Source organism: Hyla sarda, chromosome 5 (assembly GCF_029499605.1).
Source record: "Hyla sarda isolate aHylSar1 chromosome 5, aHylSar1.hap1, whole genome shotgun sequence".
Taxonomy (NCBI): domain Eukaryota; kingdom Metazoa; phylum Chordata; class Amphibia; order Anura; family Hylidae; genus Hyla; species Hyla sarda.
Window position 1 is genome coordinate 289,565,342 of NC_079193.1, and position 23,865 is coordinate 289,589,206.

Here is a 23,865-nt window from a genome sequence, read left to right on the forward strand (position 1 = left end):
AGACCATATACTAGGAATCATATGGCCATATACTGTATGTCCAGACCATATACTAGGAATCATACCGCTATATCCCTGCTGCATGTCATATACTGTATGTCCAGACCATATACTAGGAATCATACCGCTATATCCCTGCTGAGAGCATCATATACTGTATGTCCAGCCAGACCTTATACTAGGAATCATACCTCCATATCCCTGCTGAGCATCATATACTGTATCTCCAGACCATATACTAGGAATCATACCACCATATCCCTGCTGAGAGCGTCATATACTGTATGTCCAGCCAGACCATATACTAGGAATCATACCGCCATATCCCTGCTGAGCATCATATACTGTATGTCCAGACCATATACTAGGAATCATACCGCTATATCCCTGCTGAGAGCGTCATATACTGTATGTCCAGACCATATACTAGGAATCATACCGCTATATCCCTGCTGAGAGCGTCATATACTGTATGTCCAGACCATATACTAGGAATCATACCGCCATATCCCTGCTGAGCGTCATATACTGTATGTCCAAACCATATACTAGGAATCATACCGCCATATCCCTGCTGAGAGCGTCATATACTGTATGTCCAGCCAGACCATATACTAGGAATCATACCGCCATATCCCTGCTGAGAGCGTCATATACTGTATGTCCAGACCATATACTAGGAATCCTACCACCATATCCCTGCTGAGCGTCATATACTGTATGTCCAGACCATATACTAGGAATCATACCGCCATATCCCTGCTGAGCGTCATATACTGTATGTCCAGCCAGACCTTATACTAGGAATCATACCGCCATATCCCTGCTGTGTGTCATATACTGTATGTCCAGACCATATACTAGGAATCATACCTCCATATCCCTGCTGAGCATCATATACTGTATGTCCAACCAGACCATATACTAGGAATCATACCGCCATATCCCTGCTGAGCGTCATATACTGTGTGTCCAGCCAGACCATATACTAGGAATCATACCGCCATATCCCTGCTGAGCGTCATATACTGTATCTCCAGACCATATACTAGGAATCATACCGCTATATCCCTGCTGAGAGCGTCATATACTGTATGTCCAGCCAGACCTTATACTAGGAATCATACCTCCATATCCCTGCTGAGAGCGTCATATACTGTGTCCAGACCAAATACTAGGAATCATACCTCCATATCCCTGCTGAGACCATATACTAGGAATCATACCTCCATATCCCTGCTGAGAGCGTCATATACTGTATCTCCAGACCAAATACTAGGAATCATACCACCATATCCCTGCTGAGAGCGTCATATACTGTATGTCCAGCCAGACCATATACTAGGAATCATACCGCCATATCCCTGCTGAGTGTCATATACTGTATGTCCAGCCAGACCATATACTAGGAATCATACCGCCATATCCCTGCTGAGAGCGTCATATACTGTATGTCCAGCCAGACCATATACTAGGAATCATACCGCCATATCCCTGCTGCATGTCATATACTGTATGTCCAGACCATATACTAGGAATCATACCGCCATATCCCTGCTGAGACCATATACTAGGAATCATACCTCCATATCCCTGCTGAGACCATATACTAGGAATCATACCGCCATATCCCTGCTGCATGTCATATACTGTATCTCCAGACCAAATACTAGGAATCATACCACCATATCCCTGCTGAGAGCGTCATATACTGTATGTCCAGCCAGACCATATACTAGGAATCATACCACCATATCCCTGCTGAGCATCATATACTGTATCTTCAGACCATATACTAGGAATCATACCACATATCCCTGCTGAGCGTCATATACTGTATGTCCAGACCATATACTAGGAATCATACCGCTATATCCCTGCTGAGAGCGTCATATACTGTATGTCCAGCCAGACCTTATACTAGGAATCATTCCGCCATATCCCTGCTGAGTTTCATATACTGTATGTCCAGCCAGACCATATACTAGGAATCATACCACCATATCCCTGCTGAGCGTCATATACTGTATGTCCAGCCAGACCATATACTAGGAATCATACCACCATATCCCTGCTGAGCGTCATATACTGTATGTCCAGACCATATACTAGGAATCATATGGCCATATACTGTATGTCCAGACCATATACTAGGAATCATTCCGCCATATCCCTGCTGAGAGCGTCATATACTGTATGTCCAGCCAGACCATATACTAGGAATCATACCACCATATCCCTGCTGAGAGCGTCATATACTGTATGTCCAGACCATATACTAGGAATCATATGGCCATATACTGTATGTCCAGACCATATACTAGGAATCATACCGCTATATCCCTGCTGCATGTCATATACTGTATGTCCAGACCATATACTAGGAATCATACCGCTATATCCCTGCTGAGAGCATCATATACTGTATGTCCAGCCAGACCTTATACTAGGAATCATACCTCCATATCCCTGCTGAGCATCATATACTGTATCTCCAGACCATATACTAGGAATCATACCACCATATCCCTGCTGAGAGCGTCATATACTGTATGTCCAGCCAGACCATATACTAGGAATCATACCGCCATATCCCTGCTGAGCATCATATACTGTATGTCCAGACCATATACTAGGAATCATACCGCTATATCCCTGCTGAGAGCGTCATATACTGTATGTCCAGACCATATACTAGGAATCATACCGCTATATCCCTGCTGAGAGCGTCATATACTGTATGTCCAGACCATATACTAGGAATCGTACCGCTATATCCCTGTGAGAGCGTCATATACTGTATGTCCAGCCAGACCTTATACTAGGAATCATACCGCCATATCCCTGCTGAGTGTCATATACTGTATGTCCAGCCAGACCATATACTAGGAATCCTACCGCCATATCCCTGCTGAGAGCGTCATATACTGTATGTCCAGACCATATTCTAGGAATCATACCTCCATATCCCTGCTGAGAGCGTCATATACTGTATGTCCAGACCATATACTAGGAATCATACCGCCATATCCCTGCTGAGCGTCATATACTGTATGTCCAAACCATATACTAGGAATCATACCGCCATATCCCTGCTGCATGTCATATACTGTATGTCCAGACCATATACTAGGAATCATACCGCCATATCCCTGCTGAGAGCGTCATATACTGTATGTCCAGCCAGACCATATACTAGGAATCATACCGCCATATCCCTGCTGAGAGCGTCATATACTGTATGTCCAGACCATATACTAGGAATCCTACCACCATATCCCTGCTGAGCGTCATATACTGTATGTCCAGACCATATACTAGGAATCATACCGCCATATCCCTGCTGAGCGTCATATACTGTATGTCCAGCCAGACCATATACTAGGAATCATACCGCTATATCCCTGCTGAGCATCATATACTGTATCTCCAGACCATATACTAGGAATCATACCACCATATCCCTGCTGAGAGCGTCATATACTGTATGTCCAACCAGACCATATACTAGGAATCATACCGCCATATCCCTGCTGAGCGTCATATACTGTATGTCCAGACCATATACTAGGAATCATACCGCTATATCCCTGCTGAGAGCGTCATATACTGTATGTCCAGACCATATACTAGGAATCATACCGCTATATCCCTGCTGAGAGCGTCATATACTGTATGTCCAGCCAGACCTTATACTAGGAATCATACCTCCATATCCCTGCTGAGAGCGTCATATACTGTGTCCAGACCAAATACTAGGAATCACACCGCCATATCCCTGCTGAGAGCGTCATATACTCTATGTCCAGACCATATACTAGGAATCATACCTCCATATCCCTGCTGAGAGCGTCATATACTGTATGTCCAGCCAGACCATATACTAGGAATCATACCGCCATATCCCTGCTGAGTGTCATATACTGTATGTCCAGCCAGACCATATACTAGGAATCATACCACATATCCCTGCTGAGCGTCATATACTGTATGTCCAGACCATATACTAGGAATCATACCGCTATATCCCTGCTGAGAGCGTCATATACTGTATGTCCAGCCAGACCTTATACTAGGAATCATACCACCATATCCCTGCTGAGCATCATATACTGTATCTTCAGACCATATACTAGGAATCATACCACATATCCCTGCTGAGCGTCATATACTGTATGTCCAGACCATATACTAGGAATCATACCGCCATATCCCTGCTGCATGTCATATACTGTATGTCCAGACCATATACTAGGAATCATACCGCTATATCCCTGCTGAGCGTCATATACTGTATGTCCAGCCAGACCTTATACTAGGAATCATACCACCATATCCCTGCTGAGCGTCATATACTGTATGTCCAGCCAGACCATATACTAGGAATCCTACCGCCATATCCCTGCTGAGAGCGTCATATACTGTATGTCCAGCCAGACCATATACTAGGAATCATACCGCCATATCCCTGCTGAGCGTCATATACTGTATGTCCAGACCTTATACTAGGAATTATACCTCCATATCCCTGCTGAGAGTGTCATATACTGTATGTCCAGACCATATACTAGGAATCATACCGCCATATCCCTGCTGAGAGCGTCATATACTGTATGTCCAGACCATATACTAGGAATCATACCGCCATATCCCTGCTGAGAGCGTCATATACTGTATGTCCAGACCATATACTAGGAATCATACCGCCATATCCCTGCTGAGCGTCATATACTGTATGTCCAGCCAGACCATATACTAGGAATCATACCGCTATATCCCTGCTGAGAGTGTCATATACTGTATGTCCAGCCAGACCATATACTAGGAATCATACCTCCATATCCCTGCTGAGAGCGTCATATACTGTATGTCCAGCCAGACCATATACTAGGAATCATACCGCCATATCCTTGCTGAGAGCGTCATATACTGTATGTCCAGACCATATACTAGGAATCCTACCACCATATCCCTGCTGCATGTCTTATACTGTATGTCCAGACCATATACTAGGAATCATACCGCCATATCCCTGCTGAGAGCGTCATATACTGTATGTCCAGACCATATACTAGGAATCATACCGCCATATCCCTGCTGCATGTCATATACTGTATGTCCAGACCATATACTAGGAATCATACCGCTATATCCCTGCTGAGAGCATCATATACTGTATGTCCAGCCAGACCTTATACTAGGAATCATACCTCCATATCCCTGCTGAGTGTCATATACTGTATGTCCAGACCATATACTAGGAATCATATGGCCATATACTGTATGTCCAGACCATATACTAGGAATCATACCGCTATATCCCTGCTGCATGTCATATACTGTATGTCCAGACCATATACTAGGAATCATACCGCTATATCCCTGCTGAGAGCATCATATACTGTATGTCCAGCCAGACCTTATACTAGGAATCATACCTCCATATCCCTGCTGAGCATCATATACTGTATCTCCAGACCATATACTAGGAATCATACCACCATATCCCTGCTGAGAGCGTCATATACTGTATGTCCAGCCAGACCATATACTAGGAATCATACCGCCATATCCCTGCTGAGCATCATATACTGTATGTCCAGACCATATACTAGGAATCATACCGCTATATCCCTGCTGAGAGCGTCATATACTGTATGTCCAGACCATATACTAGGAATCATACCGCTATATCCCTGCTGAGAGCGTCATATACTGTATGTCCAGACCATATACTAGGAATCATACCGCTATATCCCTGTGAGAGCGTCATATACTGTATGTCCAGCCAGACCTTATACTAGGAATCATACCGCCATATCCCTGCTGAGTGTCATATACTGTATGTCCAGCCAGACCATATACTAGGAATCCTACCGCCATATCCCTGCTGAGAGCGTCATATACTGTATGTCCAGACCATATTCTAGGAATCATACCTCCATATCCCTGCTGAGAGCGTCATATACTGTATGTCCAGACCATATACTAGGAATCATACCGCCATATCCCTGCTGAGCGTCATATACTGTATGTCCAAACCATATACTAGGAATCATACCGCCATATCCCTGCTGAGAGCGTCATATACTGTATGTCCAGCCAGACCATATACTAGGAATCATACCGCCATATCCCTGCTGAGAGCGTCATATACTGTATGTCCAGACCATATACTAGGAATCCTACCACCATATCCCTGCTGAGCGTCATATACTGTATGTCCAGACCATATACTAGGAATCATACCGCCATATCCCTGCTGAGCGTCATATACTGTATGTCCAGCCAGACCTTATACTAGGAATCATACCGCCATATCCCTGCTGTGTGTCATATACTGTATGTCCAGACCATATACTAGGAATCATACCTCCATATCCCTGCTGAGCATCATATACTGTATGTCCAACCAGACCATATACTAGGAATCATACCGCCATATCCCTGCTGAGCGTCATATACTGTATGTCCAGCCAGACCATATACTAGGAATCATACCGCCATATCCCTGCTGAGCGTCATATACTGTATCTCCAGACCATATACTAGGAATCATACCGCTATATCCCTGCTGAGAGCGTCATATACTGTATGTCCAGCCAGACCTTATACTAGGAATCATACCTCCATATCCCTGCTGAGAGCGTCATATACTGTGTCCAGACCAAATACTAGGAATCATACCTCCATATCCCTGCTGAGACCATATACTAGGAATCATACCTCCATATCCCTGCTGAGAGCGTCATATACTGTATCTCCAGACCAAATACTAGGAATCATACCACCATATCCCTGCTGAGAGCGTTATATACTGTATGTCCAGCCAGACCATATACTAGGAATCATACCGCCATATCCCTGCTGAGTGTCATATACTGTATGTCCAGCCAGACCATATACTAGGAATCATACCGCCATATCCCTGCTGAGAGCGTCATATACTGTATGTCCAGCCAGACCATATACTAGGAATCATACCGCCATATCCCTGCTGCATGTCATATACTGTATGTCCAGACCATATACTAGGAATCATACCGCCATATCCCTGCTGCATGTCATATACTGTATGTCCAGACCATATACTAGGAATCATACCACCATATCCCTGCTGAGCGTCATATACTGTATGTCCAGACCATATACTAGGAATCATACCGCTATATCCCTGCTGAGAGCATCATATACTGTATGTCCAGCCAGACCTTATACTAGGAATCATACCACCATATCCCTGCTGAGAGCATCATATACTGTATCTCCAGACCATATACTAGGAATCATACCGCCATATCCCCGCTGAGCATCATATACTGTATGTCCAGGCCATATACTAGGAATCATACCGCTATATCCCTGCTGAGAGCGTCATATACTGTGTCCAGACCATATACTAGGAATCATACCTCCATATCCCTGCTGAGACCATATACTAGGAATCATACCGCCATATCCCTGCTGCATGTCATATACTGTATCTCCAGACCAAATACTAGGAATCATACCACCATATCCCTGCTGAGAGCGTCATATACTGTATGTCCAGCCAGACCATATACTAGGAATCATACCGCCATATCCCTGCTGAGAGTGTCATATACTGTATGTCCAGCCAGACCATATACTAGGAATCATACCACCATATCCCTGCTGAGCATCATATACTGTATCTTCAGACCATATACTAGGAATCATACCACATATCCCTGCTGAGCGTCATATACTGTATGTCCAGACCATATACTAGGAATCATACCGCTATATCCCTGCTGAGAGCGTCATATACTGTATGTCCAGCCAGACCTTATACTAGGAATCATTCCGCCATATCCCTGCTGAGTTTCATATACTGTATGTCCAGCCAGACCATATACTAGGAATCATACCACCATATCCCTGCTGAGCGTCATATACTGTATGTCCAGCCAGACCATATACTAGGAATCATACCACCATATCCCTGCTGAGCGTCATATACTGTATGTCCAGACCATATACTAGGAATCATATGGCCATATACTGTATGTCCAGACCATATACTAGGAATCATTCCGCCATATCCCTGCTGAGCGTCATATACTGTATGTCCAGCCAGACCATATACTAGGAATCATACTGCCATATCCCTGCTGAGCGTCATATACTGTATCTCCAGACCATATACTAGGAATCATACCGCCATATACTGTATGTCCAGACCATATACTAGGAATCATACCGCCATATCCCTGCTGAGAGCGTCATATACTGTATGTCCAGACAATATACTAGGAATCATACCACCATATCCCTGCTGAGAGCGTCATATACTGTATCTCCAGACCATATACTAGGAATCATACCGCCATATCCCTGCTGAGAGCGTCATATACTGTATCTCCAGGCCATATACTAGGAATCCTACCGCCATATACCTGCAGATTGTAGTTGTGCAGATATTGAGGACGGTTTGATTCGTGATTGGTGTGTGGCGGAAGGGGGCGCGTCCCTCCCTAGTGGTGGTGGGAGGTGATTGGTGTGTGGCGGAAGGGGGCGCGTCCCTCCATAGTGGTGGTGGGAGGGGATTGGTGTGTGGTGGAAGGGGGCGCGTCCCTCCCTAGTGGTGGTGGGAGGGGATTGGTGTGTGGTGGAAGGGGGCGCGTCCCTCCATAGTGGTGGTGGGAGGGGATTGGTGTGTGGTGGAAGGGGGCGCGTCCCTCCCTAGTGGTGGTGGGAGGGGATTGGTGTGTGGTGGAAGGGGGCGCGTCCCTCCATAGTGGTGGTGGGAGGGGATTGGTGTGTGGCGGAAGGGGGCGGGTGGTCGTGGGAGGTGATTGGTGTGTGGCGGAAGGGGGCGCGTCCCTCCCTTGAGGTGATTGGTGTGCCTGCTCATGTAGCCCTGTCCATGAGTCATCACTTATAGACAAGCCTGATGCTGCTGCAGGACTGGGAAGTGTCCCAGTATGTAGTGCTGGGTTTTTCACGGGCTATTTTCTTTATTAACCCCTTAATGACTTAGGACGTACCTGTACGCCCTAAGCCTGCTCCCGGTGTTAAAAACGGGGCCACGCCGTGACCCCGCATCACACTGGGTCGGTCCCGGCTGCTAATCATAGCCGGGACCCTGGGCTAACGGCGCACGGCATCGATCGTTGTGCCGCGCGATATTAACCCTTCTGACTCGGCGATCAAAGTTGACCGCCGCATCAGAAAGTGTAAGTAAATGCTTCCTGGCAGCTCAGTCGGGCTGATCGGGACATCGCAATGTTCTGATCAGCTGGGATGCAGGCGGAGGTCCCCTTACCTGTCTCCGCGGCGTCTGATTGGGGTTTGATTGCTCCAAGCCTGAACTACAGGCTTGAGCAATCGAGCACTTATCTCGCTGATCTGTGCAGAGCTATGGCTCAGCAGGGATCAGCATAGGAGATCAGTGCGTGCAGTGTTATAGGTCCCTATGGGAGCTATAGCACTGCAAATAAAAATGAAAAGAAAAAAAAAAAGTTAACAAAGGTCATTTAACCCCTTCCCTAATAAAAGTTCAAATCGCCCCCCCTTTTCCCATAAAAAAAACTGTCAAAATAAACATATGTGGTTTCGTCGCATGCGTAAATGTCCGAACTATAAAAATATATAATTAATTAAACCGCATGGTCAATGGCGTACACGCAAAAAAAATCCAAATTCCAAAATAATGTATTTTTGGTCGCTTTTTATATCATGAAAAAATTAATAAAAAGCGATCAAAAAGTCCGATCAATACAGAAATGGTACCGCTAAAAATGTCAGATCACGGCGCAATAAATGAGCCCTCATACCGGCCCGTACGCAGAAAAATAAAGTTATAGGGGTCAGTAGATGACAATTTTAAACGTATATATTTCCTGCATGTAGTTATGATTTTTTCCAGAAGTGCGACAAAATCAAACCTATATAAGTAGGGTATCATTTTAATCGTATGGACTTACAGAATAAAGATAAGGTGTAATTTTTACTGAAAAATGTACTGCGTAGAAACGGAAGCCCCCAAAAGTTACACAATGGCGTATTTTCTTTAATTTTGTTGCACAATGATTTTTTTTTTCCGTTTTGCTGTAGATTTTTGGGTAAAATGACTGATGTCATTACAAAGTAGAATTGGTGCCGCAAAAAATAAGCCCTCATGTGGATTTTTAGGTGCAAAATTGAAAGGGTTATGATTTTTAAAAGGTAATGAGGAAAAAGCGAAAGTGCAAAAATTGAAAACCCCTCAGTCCTTAAGGGGTTAAATATTTTAATAAAAAATGTAAACAACCATATCACAAAAGGTCTTTTTAATTTTCATCAGTAACAACATATAAAAAGTTTTCGGATTGGACAGTGCCCATTTAATTCACATTTTAACTGGACATGCTGCTTCACCTTGACAGTGTCCGCACGGGAAGCTTGTGAGGGAGCCTAATGTGGCGCGCACTCCACTGCATGCAACCTGGTTGTGCTGCTCTCCTGGATGACTGGGTTTGCTATTCTATGTAAATGCATGTATGACACTGAAGTACTGAGGATACATTAAATATCATTTATAGTACGGCAGTTTATTCTTAGAGATAAAGATGGCGTCCATACCACGAAGGCAGTGTTTTCCCAACCAGGGTGCCTTCAGCTGTTGCAAAACTACAACTCCCACCATGCCCGGACAGCCTTTGGCTGTCCGGCCATGGTGGGAGTTGTAGTTTTGCAACAGCTGGAGGCACCCTGGTTGGGAAACGCTGCACTAAGGTGATGAAGCTCTGCCGATAATGACTGTGTGGAAGGGGTTAAAGTCTAGTATGCCAACCTAAGTGCAATGTATTTCAACGTTTGTCATGTTATTCTGTTCTAGGAACGACTACGAGGACGCGGTAGACATGGAGGAAACAGAAGTGGCCGGGGCCACAAAGGAGAGAAGCAAAGGGGCAACCGACCACGTTTGGGGTTTGAAGGAGGTCAGACGCCGTTTTACTTGGTCATTCCTAAGTATGGATTCAACGAAGGGCACAGGTAAGTACAAAGCAGGTGTATAAAAAAATAAGGGTGATCCGGCACTCTCACAACCATACAGAGGTCTGTGCCCTTGTAGTTGGGGCTCTAAAGTGCCTGCTTTGGTGTCAGCCAGGGTTTCACTGCCATGGTGTCTCCAGCTGTTGTAAAATTACTCCCACCTTGCCCGGACAGCCACGGTAAGTTTGGTAGTTTTGCTGGGAGTTGGAGTTTTGTAACAGCTGGAGGCACCCTAGTTGGAAAACACCTGGTCTAAGCATACAAGCCACATTGTCAGCCCTGATCTTGCGCACCACTGTTTTTGCAGTGCTGTAGCCCCTCTGCCATGTGAATCTATAGTGTGAGACTGTCCGGTACATACAGGGGCGTTTATATAAGTCGCTCTTCACCACAGCGGCAAAAGCTGCACACGATTTTGTGATGCAGTTTGTGGCCATGTGTGTTTTATAGGGGAAACCTACAATGTAAATTTGTGTGCAGTTTTGTCCACAGGGTCCAAAAACAACTTGTCCCATCCTGGATTAGACTCTACAATAAAGGAAGCGGATAGGACACTCTTTGGCCTCCATTGAGAGCATATATGTATATGTTATCCGTAGATATTAAATTCTTACATCGGCTTTTGCCACCATAGTAAGTCTGTGTTTCCCAACCAGGATGCCTCTAGCTGTGGCTAAACTACAATTTGCAGCATGCTGGGAGTTGTAGTTTGGCGACATTTGGGTGCACCCTGGTTGGGAAACACTATATAGTATGTGATGACATATCTCTAGGACGGTGTTTTCCAACCAGGGTGCCTCCAGTTGTTGCAAAACTACAACTCCCAGCATGCCCGGACAGCCGACGGCTGTCCGGGCATTCTGGGAGTTGTAGTTTTGCAACAACTGGAGGCACCCTGGTTTAAGGGGTTTATATCAACTGGCTCCGGAAAGTTGAACAGATTTGTAAATTACTTCTATTAAAAAATCTTAATCCTTCCAATAGTTATTAGCTTCTGAAGTTGAGTTGCTGTTTTCTGTCTAACTGCTTTCTGATGACTCTCATCCCGGGAGCTGTCCAGCTCCTATGGGGATATTTTCCCAGCATGCACAGCTCCTGGGACGTAACATCATCATTGAGCAGTTAGACAGAAAACTTCAGAAGCTAATAACTATTGGAAGGATTAAGATTTTTTAATAGAAGTAATTTACAAATCTGTTTAACTTTCCGGAGCCAGTTGATATATATAAAAAAAAGTTTTTGCCTGGAATACCCCTTTAAACAGATTTGCAAATTATATAGATAATATGGAGAGGCTCCTGTCTGTCTGACCGTCACTGAAGACCCGAGCAACTCAACAAACACCTATACCCACGGTGTAAAAATAGGGAAAATATGTTGAAAGAAAATGGGGCTCAAAGGTCAAAGATATTTGATTTAAAATAATTAATATTTATTAATATAGAATAATAATGGATTAAATAGGGAATGTACAGGGCCCTTGTACTCCCCTAAATTTTGAATAATACAAAATATAATAAAAAACAACAATAAATATAACAATTGTAAAAAATATTCTGCCACTTGAGCCTGTACTATCAATATAGCAGTCTAATAATCAATATAATTATGTGGAACAACAATTCTCAATGCAAATGTTCATTCAATTGTTCCTGTTCTCAGTGATCTTCAATATAAGGCAGATACAGTGTAGCAGCTACAGCTGCACAGTTAATCAATTGATGTAATTATACAATGTATCTTTCCAGACAGTGATAACTCAATCCAACAGATGCAGAATAGCACTCGATAGACAGTAGCAAGTTCAATTGACAGTCAATCAGGATCACTCCTGTGCATATCACACATTAAAGGGGTACTCCGCCCCTAGACATCTTATCCCGCTGGGATAAGATGTCAGATCGCCGGGGTCCCGCTGCTGGGGACCCCGGGGATCGCTGCTGCAGCACCCCGCTATCATTACTGCACAAAGCGAGTTCGCTCTGCACGTAATGACGGGCAATACAGGGGCCGGAGCATTGTTACGTCACGGCTCTGCCCCTCGTGACGTCACGGCCCGCCCCCGTCAATACAAGTCTATGGGAGGGGGCGTGGCGGTCGTCACGCCCCCTGTCATAGACTTGCATTAAGGAGACGGGCCGTGATGTCATGAGGGACGGAGCCATGGCGTCACGCTGCTCCGGCCCCTGTATCGCCCGTCATTACGCACAGAGCGAACTCTCTCTGCGCAGTAATGATGGCAGGGTGCCACAGCGGCGATCCCCGGGGTCCCCAGCAGCGGGACCGCGGCGATCTTACATCTTATCCCCTATCCTTAAGGAAAAAGTCTACGTTTTTAACTTTTCATTCAGTTATGAATAAAGTTTCACTTGTTTGAAATTCCAAGAAAAAAAAACCTGTGCAAAGCCAAAAACCGTATTGTGCAAACCAGATTGAACCGTACGCACATACGGTTCCCATTGACTCCCATGTTTAAAAAAAAAAAAAAAAACTTATGCGCTTTAATACGCTTTTTCACCCGGACCAAAAACAGTGGTAGGCTACAGTTTTGGGTGCGGAAAAAACAATTGACAAAACCGTACAACATGCAACCGAATGCATAGTTTGGCATACGGTTTTCTATACGGTTCCGTGCGGTTTTCACATTGAAATGTATATGGGAACTGTATTGCAAAAATGTGTTGTGACTGCAGCCTTAGAAGATGGTTAACTCTGCAGATGTTGGTGTTTTCTAGTTTTCGACGCCAGTATCATCCGCTGAGCTTGAAGAAGTTGCAGTACCTCATTGACCTTGGGAGGGTCGATCCGTCACTACCCATTGACTTGACCCAGCTAGTGAATGCCCGAGGAGTTACCATCCAGCCACTAAAGAGGGATTATGGTGTCCAGCTGGTAGAAGAGGTACAGTGTTAACTAGTAGTTTCTTACTTTAAATGGGGACTGTTTAATATGTTGTAAAGATATTTCAAAAATGTTGATCAGACAGGGACTGAGAGTGACAAACCGGGGGAAGTTTGCGTTTAGGGCATTCTCTCCCGGCTCTGTCACAGGACCAAGACTGCCATGCTGCTCTCAGCTCATTCTAGCCATTGGTTTGGGTCTGAGCACTCACACTGACAGATAAAGTTTTGACACGGCCCTAGTACTATTTAAAGGAGTAGTCTCGTGGATTAAACACGTATCCCCTATATGTTTTGTGAGGGATCGGATCAGAGGTCACCACGCCCCCTCCATATATCTCTATGGTAGAGATATATGGAGGGGCCATGGCGGCCCCTGCTTCGGGCAGGGCTCTGTACAGGATGGGGGATAAGTTTAGATCGCAGGAGGTCTGAGCGCTGCTGCTCCCCGCGATCTAAAGGTTATTCCCTTTCCTGTGGATAGGTGATAAGTTTTCATCCATTAGATATTTCTTTTTAAGGTGCAGTCTCATCTGAGATATTCTGGGACCCGCACCTATCAAACCTTTATGGCATATGCTGTGGATATGCCCTAAATGTCCCCCATAATACCCCCTTAATTTCTTCATAACTTAATAGAATGAATTGTGAGATCTTGGACTTCCTTAAATGGGCACTGTCAGATACAAAAACGTTTGATATGTTGTAAAGCATGCAAATATGTTTGCAATTGCTTTCATTTGAAATTTTTCAGTATTTCATACTGAAAAAGTCAAACTACCCCTCTACCTGCTTGGACACATACTAGTCCTGCTGTGTCCATGAGTCATCACCTATGTCATGGACACACCTCCTTGATTGACAGCTGTGAGCACAGTGCTCACAGCTGGAGGAAGAATCCTCCCACTGTCAGCTTGTGTCCCGCTACTGTCAGTGAGGACATGCTGGGAGTTGTAGTTTTGCTAATGCTAGGGAAGATGTGAGCAGACAGCATACTGAGGGAGGGGGCGGAGACCTGCACAGTGAGGCCACGCCCCCTCCCTTTGAGAGGAATTCAGACTAGTGAGCTAAATTAAAAGTGTAATTAATTAAATAACGGTGCTAGACACATAAAAATCAGATTTACATGATCAGGTACTGAGTGATATATAAAAAAAAAATGTGTTTTTTTTTTTTTTTTTTTTTTTTTGGATCACATGGGTACGATTTAAGGGATATTCTTTTCTACACATTTATAGCATATTCACAAAACATGCCTAAATTTCTGATAGGTACAGGTCCTACCTCTCAAGATAGAGGCCTCCTGGTCTGCCTTTAGCATCTGAATGTGTTTGGGAAGCAAAAACAGTCAAGTAGGCGGTCTTACACATTTTGCATAACTTCCATTAACTTTAACCCCTTAAGGATGCAACAATTTGTGTCTTAATTTTCCCTCCTTATCTTTTAATAGCCATAACTTTAAATTTTCCATCTACAGACCCATAAAGCAGCTGCATACCATACTAAAGTGCATGTATAAAGGTGTCATGGCTGCAGTCCACAACTACCTAGGATGGTTATTAAAACCTAATACACATCGCCCCCTGATGTTTCACCACAGACAGTGGCTTTCTTAAGGAGTTTAAAGGGGTGCTCCAGCTCGAAGACATTTTATCCCCATCCAAAGAATAGGGGATAAGATGTCTGATCGGGGGGGGGGGGGGACCCCCACAATCTCTCATGCAGCACCCACCTGTCTCAGTTACATGGAGCGACAATAGCTCTGTGTCTTTAGACTCACGACCACGGGGCCGGAGTATAGTGACATCACGACTCCGCCCCCTTGTGACGTCTCGCCCCGCCCCCTCAATGCAAGTCTATGGGAGAGGGATAAGATGTCTTAGGGCCGGAGTACCCCTTTAAAGCAAAAGGCCAAATATGTTTGGGAATCTCTGATCTAAAGGATACTTCTCCCTTAATGTTGTAAACAACTTTTACGAACTGAACCCTACTTGACGACGATCAGCTGACCACTATGGGTCCAGCTTCCAAAATCCCCAGCAAGCAGCTGTCATGCAGGCCATTCCAATAGCTGGGCCCCTCAAATCACTCTGGTCTACAGTAGGAATGCTGTAAAGGGGAATAGTTCTCCAAGGGCTCAGCTCCTATATTTAGGGAAGGGTATGTTCAGTGAGAAGCGGTCTGTGCTGTTTAAATGCTTATAAAACGTCAAGTACCGTATTTTTCGTCCTATAGGACGCACCGGCGTATAAGACGCACCCAATTTATAGGTGCAAAATCTAAAAAAATTAAGATTTTGAACCCAATAGTGGTCTTCAATCTGCGGACCTCCAGATGTTGCAAAACTACAACTCCCAGCATGTCCAGACAGCCGTTGGCTGTCCGGGCATGCTGGGAGTTGTAGTTTTGCAACATCTGGAGGTCCGCAGATTGAAGACCACTGCATAGGAGGTAATACTCGCGTGTCCCCGCCGCTCCAGACCCGTCACCGCTGCCCTGGATGTCGCTCCATCGCTGTCGCCGTGTCCCCGTCGCTCCGAAACGTCTCTACTGCCGGCCGGGTATCCTCGCTCTCCGCCACCGCCATCACGTCGTTACACACGCAAACGCACGTACGCGACGATGAGGAAGGAGAGCGCCGGCCATACAGGGGATCCCTGAACGGAGAAGACACTGAGGAGGCAAGTAAGGTCCCTCCCGGTGTCCTGTAAGCACTAACCCGGCTATTCAGTCGGGCTGTTTGGGACCGCCGTGGTGAAATCGCGGCGGTCCCGAACAGCCCGACTGAACAGCCGGGTGAGTGTCACTTTCCCTTCAGACGCGGCGGTCAGCTTTGATCACTGCGTCTGAAGGGTTAATACAGGACATCACCGCGATCGGTGACGTCCTGTATTAGCCGCGGGTCCCGGGCGTTGATGGCCGCAGGGACCGCCGCGATAGGGGTGTATTCGCCGTATAAGACACACCGACTTTTTATACGGCGAAAAATACGGTAAGTTATTTGCTTCTCTATTTTTTTGAAAAAAAAGAAAAAATTAAAGGAAAATGAATCCTACCACTAGGTGGCGACATTTGTCTAGTGTATTATTCTCTAAATGGTTTCCACAATACACAATGATGCTTGTAGAAAACTTTAGTCTGTTTTAAGGGTTTATTGAATCGTACCTGTTACTGGTACTTACATTTTGAACTAGATTTGTCCATCCTTGTTCCATTCTGCTGAATCCTCACCAAACAACTGGCCAAACAATAATCTGCTGGGTTAAAGACACTTATAGGTGTCCAAAATGTCCATAGCGTGCGGTCTGCATGGCATTCTTGGTGCTACACGTTTTTTCTGCCTAATGAGCAAAGTGTATGAATTGTCATCAGAACAGTTATGTAAAAAATATCTTTACCTTTTGGTTTATTTTAGGGCGCTGACTTGTTTTGTGCAAAAGTAAATATTGAAGTCCAGTGGGCATCAGAGCTGGCAATTGCAGCCATAGAAAAAAATGGGGGCGTTATAACGACTGGATATTATGATCCGCGAAACCTTGGTAAGTAAAACATAAAACTCTTCTCTCTAAGGAAAATATTTTTCCGCTTTTAACCCCTTAAGGACCAGGCCAATTTTATTTTTGCATTTTCGTTTTTTCCTCCTCGCCTTCTAAAAATCATAACTCTTTTATATTTCCATCCACAGACCCATGAGGGCTTGTTTTTTGCGTGACCAATCTTATGACATCCCTTATTTTACCATAAAATGTACAGCGCAACCAAAAAAAAATATTATTTATGTGGGGAAATTGAAAAGAAACCCGCAATTTTGTTTTCACGCTGTACACTTTATGGTAAAAAGGACATGTTTTCTTTATTCTGTGGGTCAATACAATTAAAATGATACCCATGATATATGCTTTTCTATAATTTTATCGCTTTAAAAAAAATCTCAAGCTATTTTAACAAAATTAGTATGTTTTAAAATTACCCTATTTTGCCCACCTATAGCTTTATAATTTTCCCGCATACGAGGCGGGATGAGGGCTAATTTTTTTGCACCGTGATCTGTAGTTTTTATCGGTTCCACTTTTGTTTATATTTTACTTTCTATTCACTTTTTATAAATAAATAAAAAAATTGGGGGCAAAAAAATGTGACAAAAACCCAGCAATTTTGGATATTTTTTTATTTTATTTTACGTTTACGCCGTTCACCATACGGGATACTTAACATTATATTTTGATAGTTCAGACATTTATGCACATGGTGATGCCAAATGTTTGTTGTTTACTTTCTTTTTTTTACACTTTATGTCCCAATAGGGGACTATTTATAGCAATCAGTTGATTGCCAATACTGTTCAGTGCTATGCATAGGGCGATCTTCTGCTCTGATCTACTCAATCTCCAACCAGAGCAGAAGACCCCGGGGGGACGGATGGAGACAGATGAGGGGACCTCCGTCTGCCATTATGGATGATTGGATACCTGTGGTAGCGCCGTGGGCGATCCGATCATCCATTTTACCGACCGCACTGCCGCGATCTGTATTTATCACTGCATCTGATGGGTTAATGGTGGACATCAGCGCAATCGCTGATGTCTGCCATTACCGGCGGGTCCCTGGCTGCTGATAGCAGCCAGGACCTGCCGCGCATGATCGGACTGGTGCTCGCGGTCATGTTCATGACTTAAATGTACGTCATGGTGCGCTAAGTACCACCACACCATGACGTAGATTTATGCCAGTTGTCGTTAAGGGGTTAAAAGGCTGTGTTCACGTCGTATATGGCTACTGGCTCCCATTACGTTTGCCCTTTATTGGGATTACAATGCATCGGCTACGCTTTCTTACAGTGATCCATTGCAAAAAAAATGTTCTGTACAGTATTTGTGTGTAAAAAGTGTTGCCAAATTTAAAGCAGCGTTTGAAGTATCTATCCGCTGCTACGAGCAGACACACTGCGATGTGAGAGTCGCCGCGTGCAGTGTACCCGCCCATATCGCGGCTTCTCCCCTTGCTCCCTGAGCTAGGCCGAGAGCAACCGCGATGTGTGCATGTACACTGCGCATGCATGCGGCGACTCGCACGTCGCGTTGTCTGCTCATAGCGGTGGATTGCTGCTCTGAGCAGGCACATCTGGAGGAACACTGTAGGGTCTATCGTAAGCGGATCTGCAGCTTAAAATACACTGCTAATCTGTCCATGGGAATGAGCCCTAAAGGGGTTATCCAGGAATAGAAACCCAGAGCTAACTTCTTACAAAAACAGCACCGCTCCTGTCCACAGGTTGTGTGTGGCATTACAACTTGTCTCCATTCACTTCAATGGAACTGTGCTCAAATACCATACCCAACCTGAGGACAGGGGTGGCGCTGTTTTCGGAAGAAATTAGCTATTGTATGCCAGAATTTCTGGTCACAGCATATCCCAGACAAATGGAATAAAAAATTATCAAAAATTCACTATGATAAAACAATGAGATTTATAGCAAAAAAAACAAACAAACAAACCAAGCCCTCACACAGCTTAAAGAAAATTAAAGAAGTTATAGTGGTCAGAACATGGTTTTAATTCAAAGCATTTTTATGTTGAAAACAAATACTTTTTTAAAAATAAAACCAAGCCAAAAGTATACAATGTGGGTACCGTGGTAATCATACTCATTCCCTGAATACAATTTAGTTTTACAGCTCGGTGAAAGGCATAAAAATGAATTTACAGAAATATGTACAGTTTTCTCTCAAGTTACAATATTAATTGGTTCCAGGACTACCATTGTATGTTGAAACTAGAGATGAGCGAACTTACAGTAAATTCGATTCGTCATGAACTTCTCGGCTGGGCAGTTGCTGACTTATCCTGCATAAATGCGTTCAGCTTTCAGGTGCTCCGGTGGGCTGGAAAAGGTGGATACAGTCCTAGGAGAGAGTCTCCAGCCCACCGGAGCACCTGAAAGCTGAACGCATTTATGCAGGATAAGTCAGCAACTGCCGAGCCGAGAAGTTCGTGACGAATCAAATTTACTGTAAGTTCGCTCTTCTCTAGTTGAAACCATTGTATGTTGAGACCATAACTCTATGGAAACCTGGTAATTGGTTCTGAAGCCACCAAAATGTCATCCAAAAATAGGAAAAAGTGAGGATTAAAGATAAATAAGTAGATAACTAATATATATAAAGCAAGTACTTACATATAAAAGTAAGAAAGATCTGCTGGGAGCTGTAAATCACTGTCTGTCAGTGTTTCCCAACCAGGGTGCCTCCAGCTGTTGCAAAACTACAACTCCCAGCATGCCAAGACAGCCGTTGGCTGTCCGGGCATGCTGGGAGTTGTAGTTTTGCAACAGCTGGAGGCACCCTGGTTGGGAAACAATGGTTTATGTAGAGGACAGGAGCTTCTTCAGGGTCCTATACAGTACACACAGTGTCCCAAATGGAGCCGCCCTTACTTGGTGTCCAAAGGAGCAGCTAACACTGGCACAGGTAAGAGTAGTACAGAACTTGTAGTTCCTCCCTGTACTGTAGGGGGCGCTACCAGACAGCCAGTCAGTGCATACACTTCAGTAATACAGGGGATTTCCCAGTAAAATACCCATTCTGATTGGTCAGTTCCTCCAGTTGCGACACATTTCACAGATCTGGACTGTCTGTAGTATTGTATGTTGAGTCTGGTTTCAAGTTACAATGGTCCAGAAAAAAAACATTGTATGTTGAAACTATTGTAAGTTGAGGGATCACTGTATTTTTTTTTCACCTTACCCAATTCCACAAATCGCTAATGTCACAAAAATAATGCCATGTCAGAACAGAGAAGAAATCCATTAGTGTTTTCAGCCTCTGGAGGATTTTGTGAACCCTGCAGCCCAGCTCTATCATCCCTGGGGGGGTAACATGGCGGTATAGCCTGACCGCATGGGGACGGCTAAGAGGCTGATGGCCAAAAGACAAGTGCATGTTTGTATATTTGTATCTGAGCTTTCAGTGGTTTGGATCTGTTAATAATGCAGCAACATGACAAGACTACACAAATTTGACTGTTTTTTTTTAATCTTTTTTTTTCCCCCCACAGAGGTTCTCTGTAAACCAGTACCATTTTTTACGCGTGGAAAGCCGATCCCCAAACGGATGCTCCCACCAGAAGACTTGGTAAAATATTATACTGATGCAGAAAACCGTGGATACATAGCAGATCCAGTTAAAGTAGCTGAGGCCAGAAAACATCTCGCTCAAAAATATGGCTATATACTGCCGGACATTACCAAAGATGAACTGTATGAAATGTTATGTACACGGAAGGACCCACGGCAGATATTCTTTGGCCTCGCTCCGGGATGGGTGGTCAATTTGAAAGAAAAGAAGATCTTGAAACCCACAGATGAGCGATTACTTGCCTATTACAGCTCTTAAGTGTTCGGAATATTCTTTCATGCTGCCTGAACCACGGTGTGGTACTGGGGCTTCCTCCTGCTTGATTGATAGATCTTTCCTTGATCTCAGTCATGGGTGGTGGGGCAAGCAGACGCCACTGGGGACCTCCCTCATATCTATAATTTAGTAAATACTTGTATTTCCCATTAAATGTGCTGCAGTATCTTTTCCTAGTACTGTCCTGTTATTTCTAGCAATTTACAAATAAATTGAAGGCTGCGTTTTACCAGCTGGATGTGTCCTTCCACATAGATATCTAATGGTAACTAGTTGGCTATAATTTTTAGTAAAAATATTAGGAACCGCACAACAGAGAGCAATAAGAAAAGACGTTGCAGAATTGGGATTTCGTAGGCAATTCAAGTATTTACTTAAAGGGGTACTCTGGTGGAAAAGGTGTTCCTTCCAGTACTTATCAGCTGCTGTATAGTACAGAGGAAGTTCTTTTCTTATTGAATTTCTTTTCTGTCTGACCACAGTGCTCTCTGCTGACACCTCTGTCCATGTCAGGAGCTTTCCAGAGCAGCATAGGTTTGCTATGGGGATTTGCTCCTGCTCTGGACAGTTCCTGACATGGACAGAGGTGTCAGCAGAGAGCACTGTCATCAGACAGAAAAGAAATGTCCTGGAAGGATTAAGATTTTTTAATAGAAGTAATTTACAAATTGTTTAACTTTCTGGCACCAGTTGATTGGAGAAAGGAGTACCCTTGCAACCTATTGGGGCCCTTAGCCCCCTCCCTTTAGCACCCTCCCTTTCATAGCGGCTCGGGCAACTGCCGGGACCCGTGGCTAATAGCGCGTGGCACTGATTGCAGTGCCGCGCGCTATTAACCCTTTAGCCGCGGCGCTCAAAGCTGATCGCTGCGGCTAAAGCGAAACTAAAATGCTGCTGGCAGCACAGTCGAGCTGATCGGGATCATCACGATGAAATCGCGATGTCCCGATCAGCTAGGACAGAACAGGAGAGTGCCTTACCTGCCTCCTGCGCGTAGGATTGCCGAATGACTGCTCTGTGCCTGAGATCCAGGCAGAAGCAGTCAAGCTCCGATAACACTGATCAATGCAAAGCTATGGCTTTGCAGTGATCAGTGTAAAAGATCAGTGTGTGCAGTGTTATAGCCCCCATGGGAGCTACAACATTGAAAAAAAAAAAGTGTGGAAAAAAAAGTTAATAAAGATCATTTAACTCCTTCCCTAATAAAAGTTTGAATCGCCCCCCTTTTCCCATAAAAAAAAAGTGTAAATAAAAATAAACATGTGGTATCGCCACGTGCGGAAATGTCCGAATTATAAAAATATATTATTAATTAAACCGCACGATCAATGGCGTACGCGCAAAAAAATTCCAAAGTCCAAAATAATTCATTTTTGGTCACTTTTTAGATCATGTAAAAAATGAATAAAAAGCGATCAAAAAGTCCGATCAATACAAAAATGGTACCGCTAAAAACTTCAGATCACTGTGCAAAAAAATGAGCCTTCACACCGCCCCATATGCGGAAAAATTACAGTTATAGGGGTCAGAAAAGGACAATTTTAAACATTTTTATTTTCGTGCATGTAGTTATGATTTTTTTACAGAAGTACGACAAAATCAAACCTATATAAGTAGGGTATCATTTTAATCGTATGGATCTACAGAATAAAGAGAAGATGTCATTTTTACTGAAAAATGTACTACGTAGAAACGGAAACCTCCAAAATGCAGTTTTTTCTTCAATTTTGTCTCACAATAAATGTTTTTTTTTCCTTCCGTTTCGCCGTAGATTTTTGGGTAAAATGACTGACGTCATTACAATGTAGAATCTGTGGCGCAAAAAATAAGCAACTATATGGATTTTTAGCTGCAAAATAGAAAGGGTTATGATTTTTAAAAGGCAAGGAGGAAAAAACGAAAGTGCAAAAATGGAAAAACCCTTGGTCCCCAAGGGGTTAAAGCACATGTCAGGAGAAACAGCAGGTTCACTTTAAACACTACCTGAACTGTCCCAATTTTTGCTGTGTCCTTGGGCCATGTCATTACTTTTCATTGGCTGGAGTCTGTGTTTAGACTAGAACTAGCATGAAGTGCTTCCTCTGCTTGCTGTGCACACGATCCAAGATGGCCACTTTCTGAGGCTGTCTCGGTGAGCCCTGTATCTATAAGAAGGTGTACAGCAACTTTGCAGGCAAAAAAAGTTATAGCGCTTACATTTTCATTTTAAAATGTTAATACAATATTTTGATTGAAAATCAATCTTTTGGGAATCAGGCGGCTTCTGTTCAGTACAGTTTCATTTGTATATTTTCTATTAAATAGTTTGCTCCTTGCAGTGTTTGTCTTGGCATGTGCATCTTATTTAACCCCTAGGCACCATCTGCAATATCTCTACACTGGAGAAGCTCAGGGGCAGTATAACATAGGCTTAGGACAGGGTTTCCCAACCAGGGTGCCTCCAGCTGTTGCAAAACTACAACTCCCAGCATGCCCGGACAGCCTTCGGCTGTCCGGGCATGCTGGGAGTTGTAGTTTTGCGACAGATGGAGGCACCCTGGTTGGGAAACATTGGC

The 23,865-nt window shown here is 44.1% G+C and overlaps 1 protein-coding gene across 1 annotated transcript in view; it reads left to right on the plus strand.

Moving 5' to 3' along the window:
* The window catches only part of MRPL15 (mitochondrial ribosomal protein L15), a 29,686-nt gene extending 6,674 nt beyond the window's left edge, over window positions 1-23,012 (plus strand). Inside the window, exons 2-5 of the mRNA XM_056521925.1 lie at window positions 10,844-11,001; window positions 13,737-13,902; window positions 17,317-17,440; window positions 20,955-23,012. Coding sequence (XP_056377900.1) covers window positions 10,844-11,001; window positions 13,737-13,902; window positions 17,317-17,440; window positions 20,955-21,292 — 786 coding nt within the window. The 3' untranslated portion in view covers window positions 21,293-23,012. The remainder of the gene's footprint in view (window positions 1-10,843; window positions 11,002-13,736; window positions 13,903-17,316; window positions 17,441-20,954) is intronic.
* The last annotated feature ends 853 nt before the right edge of the window (window positions 23,013-23,865 follow it).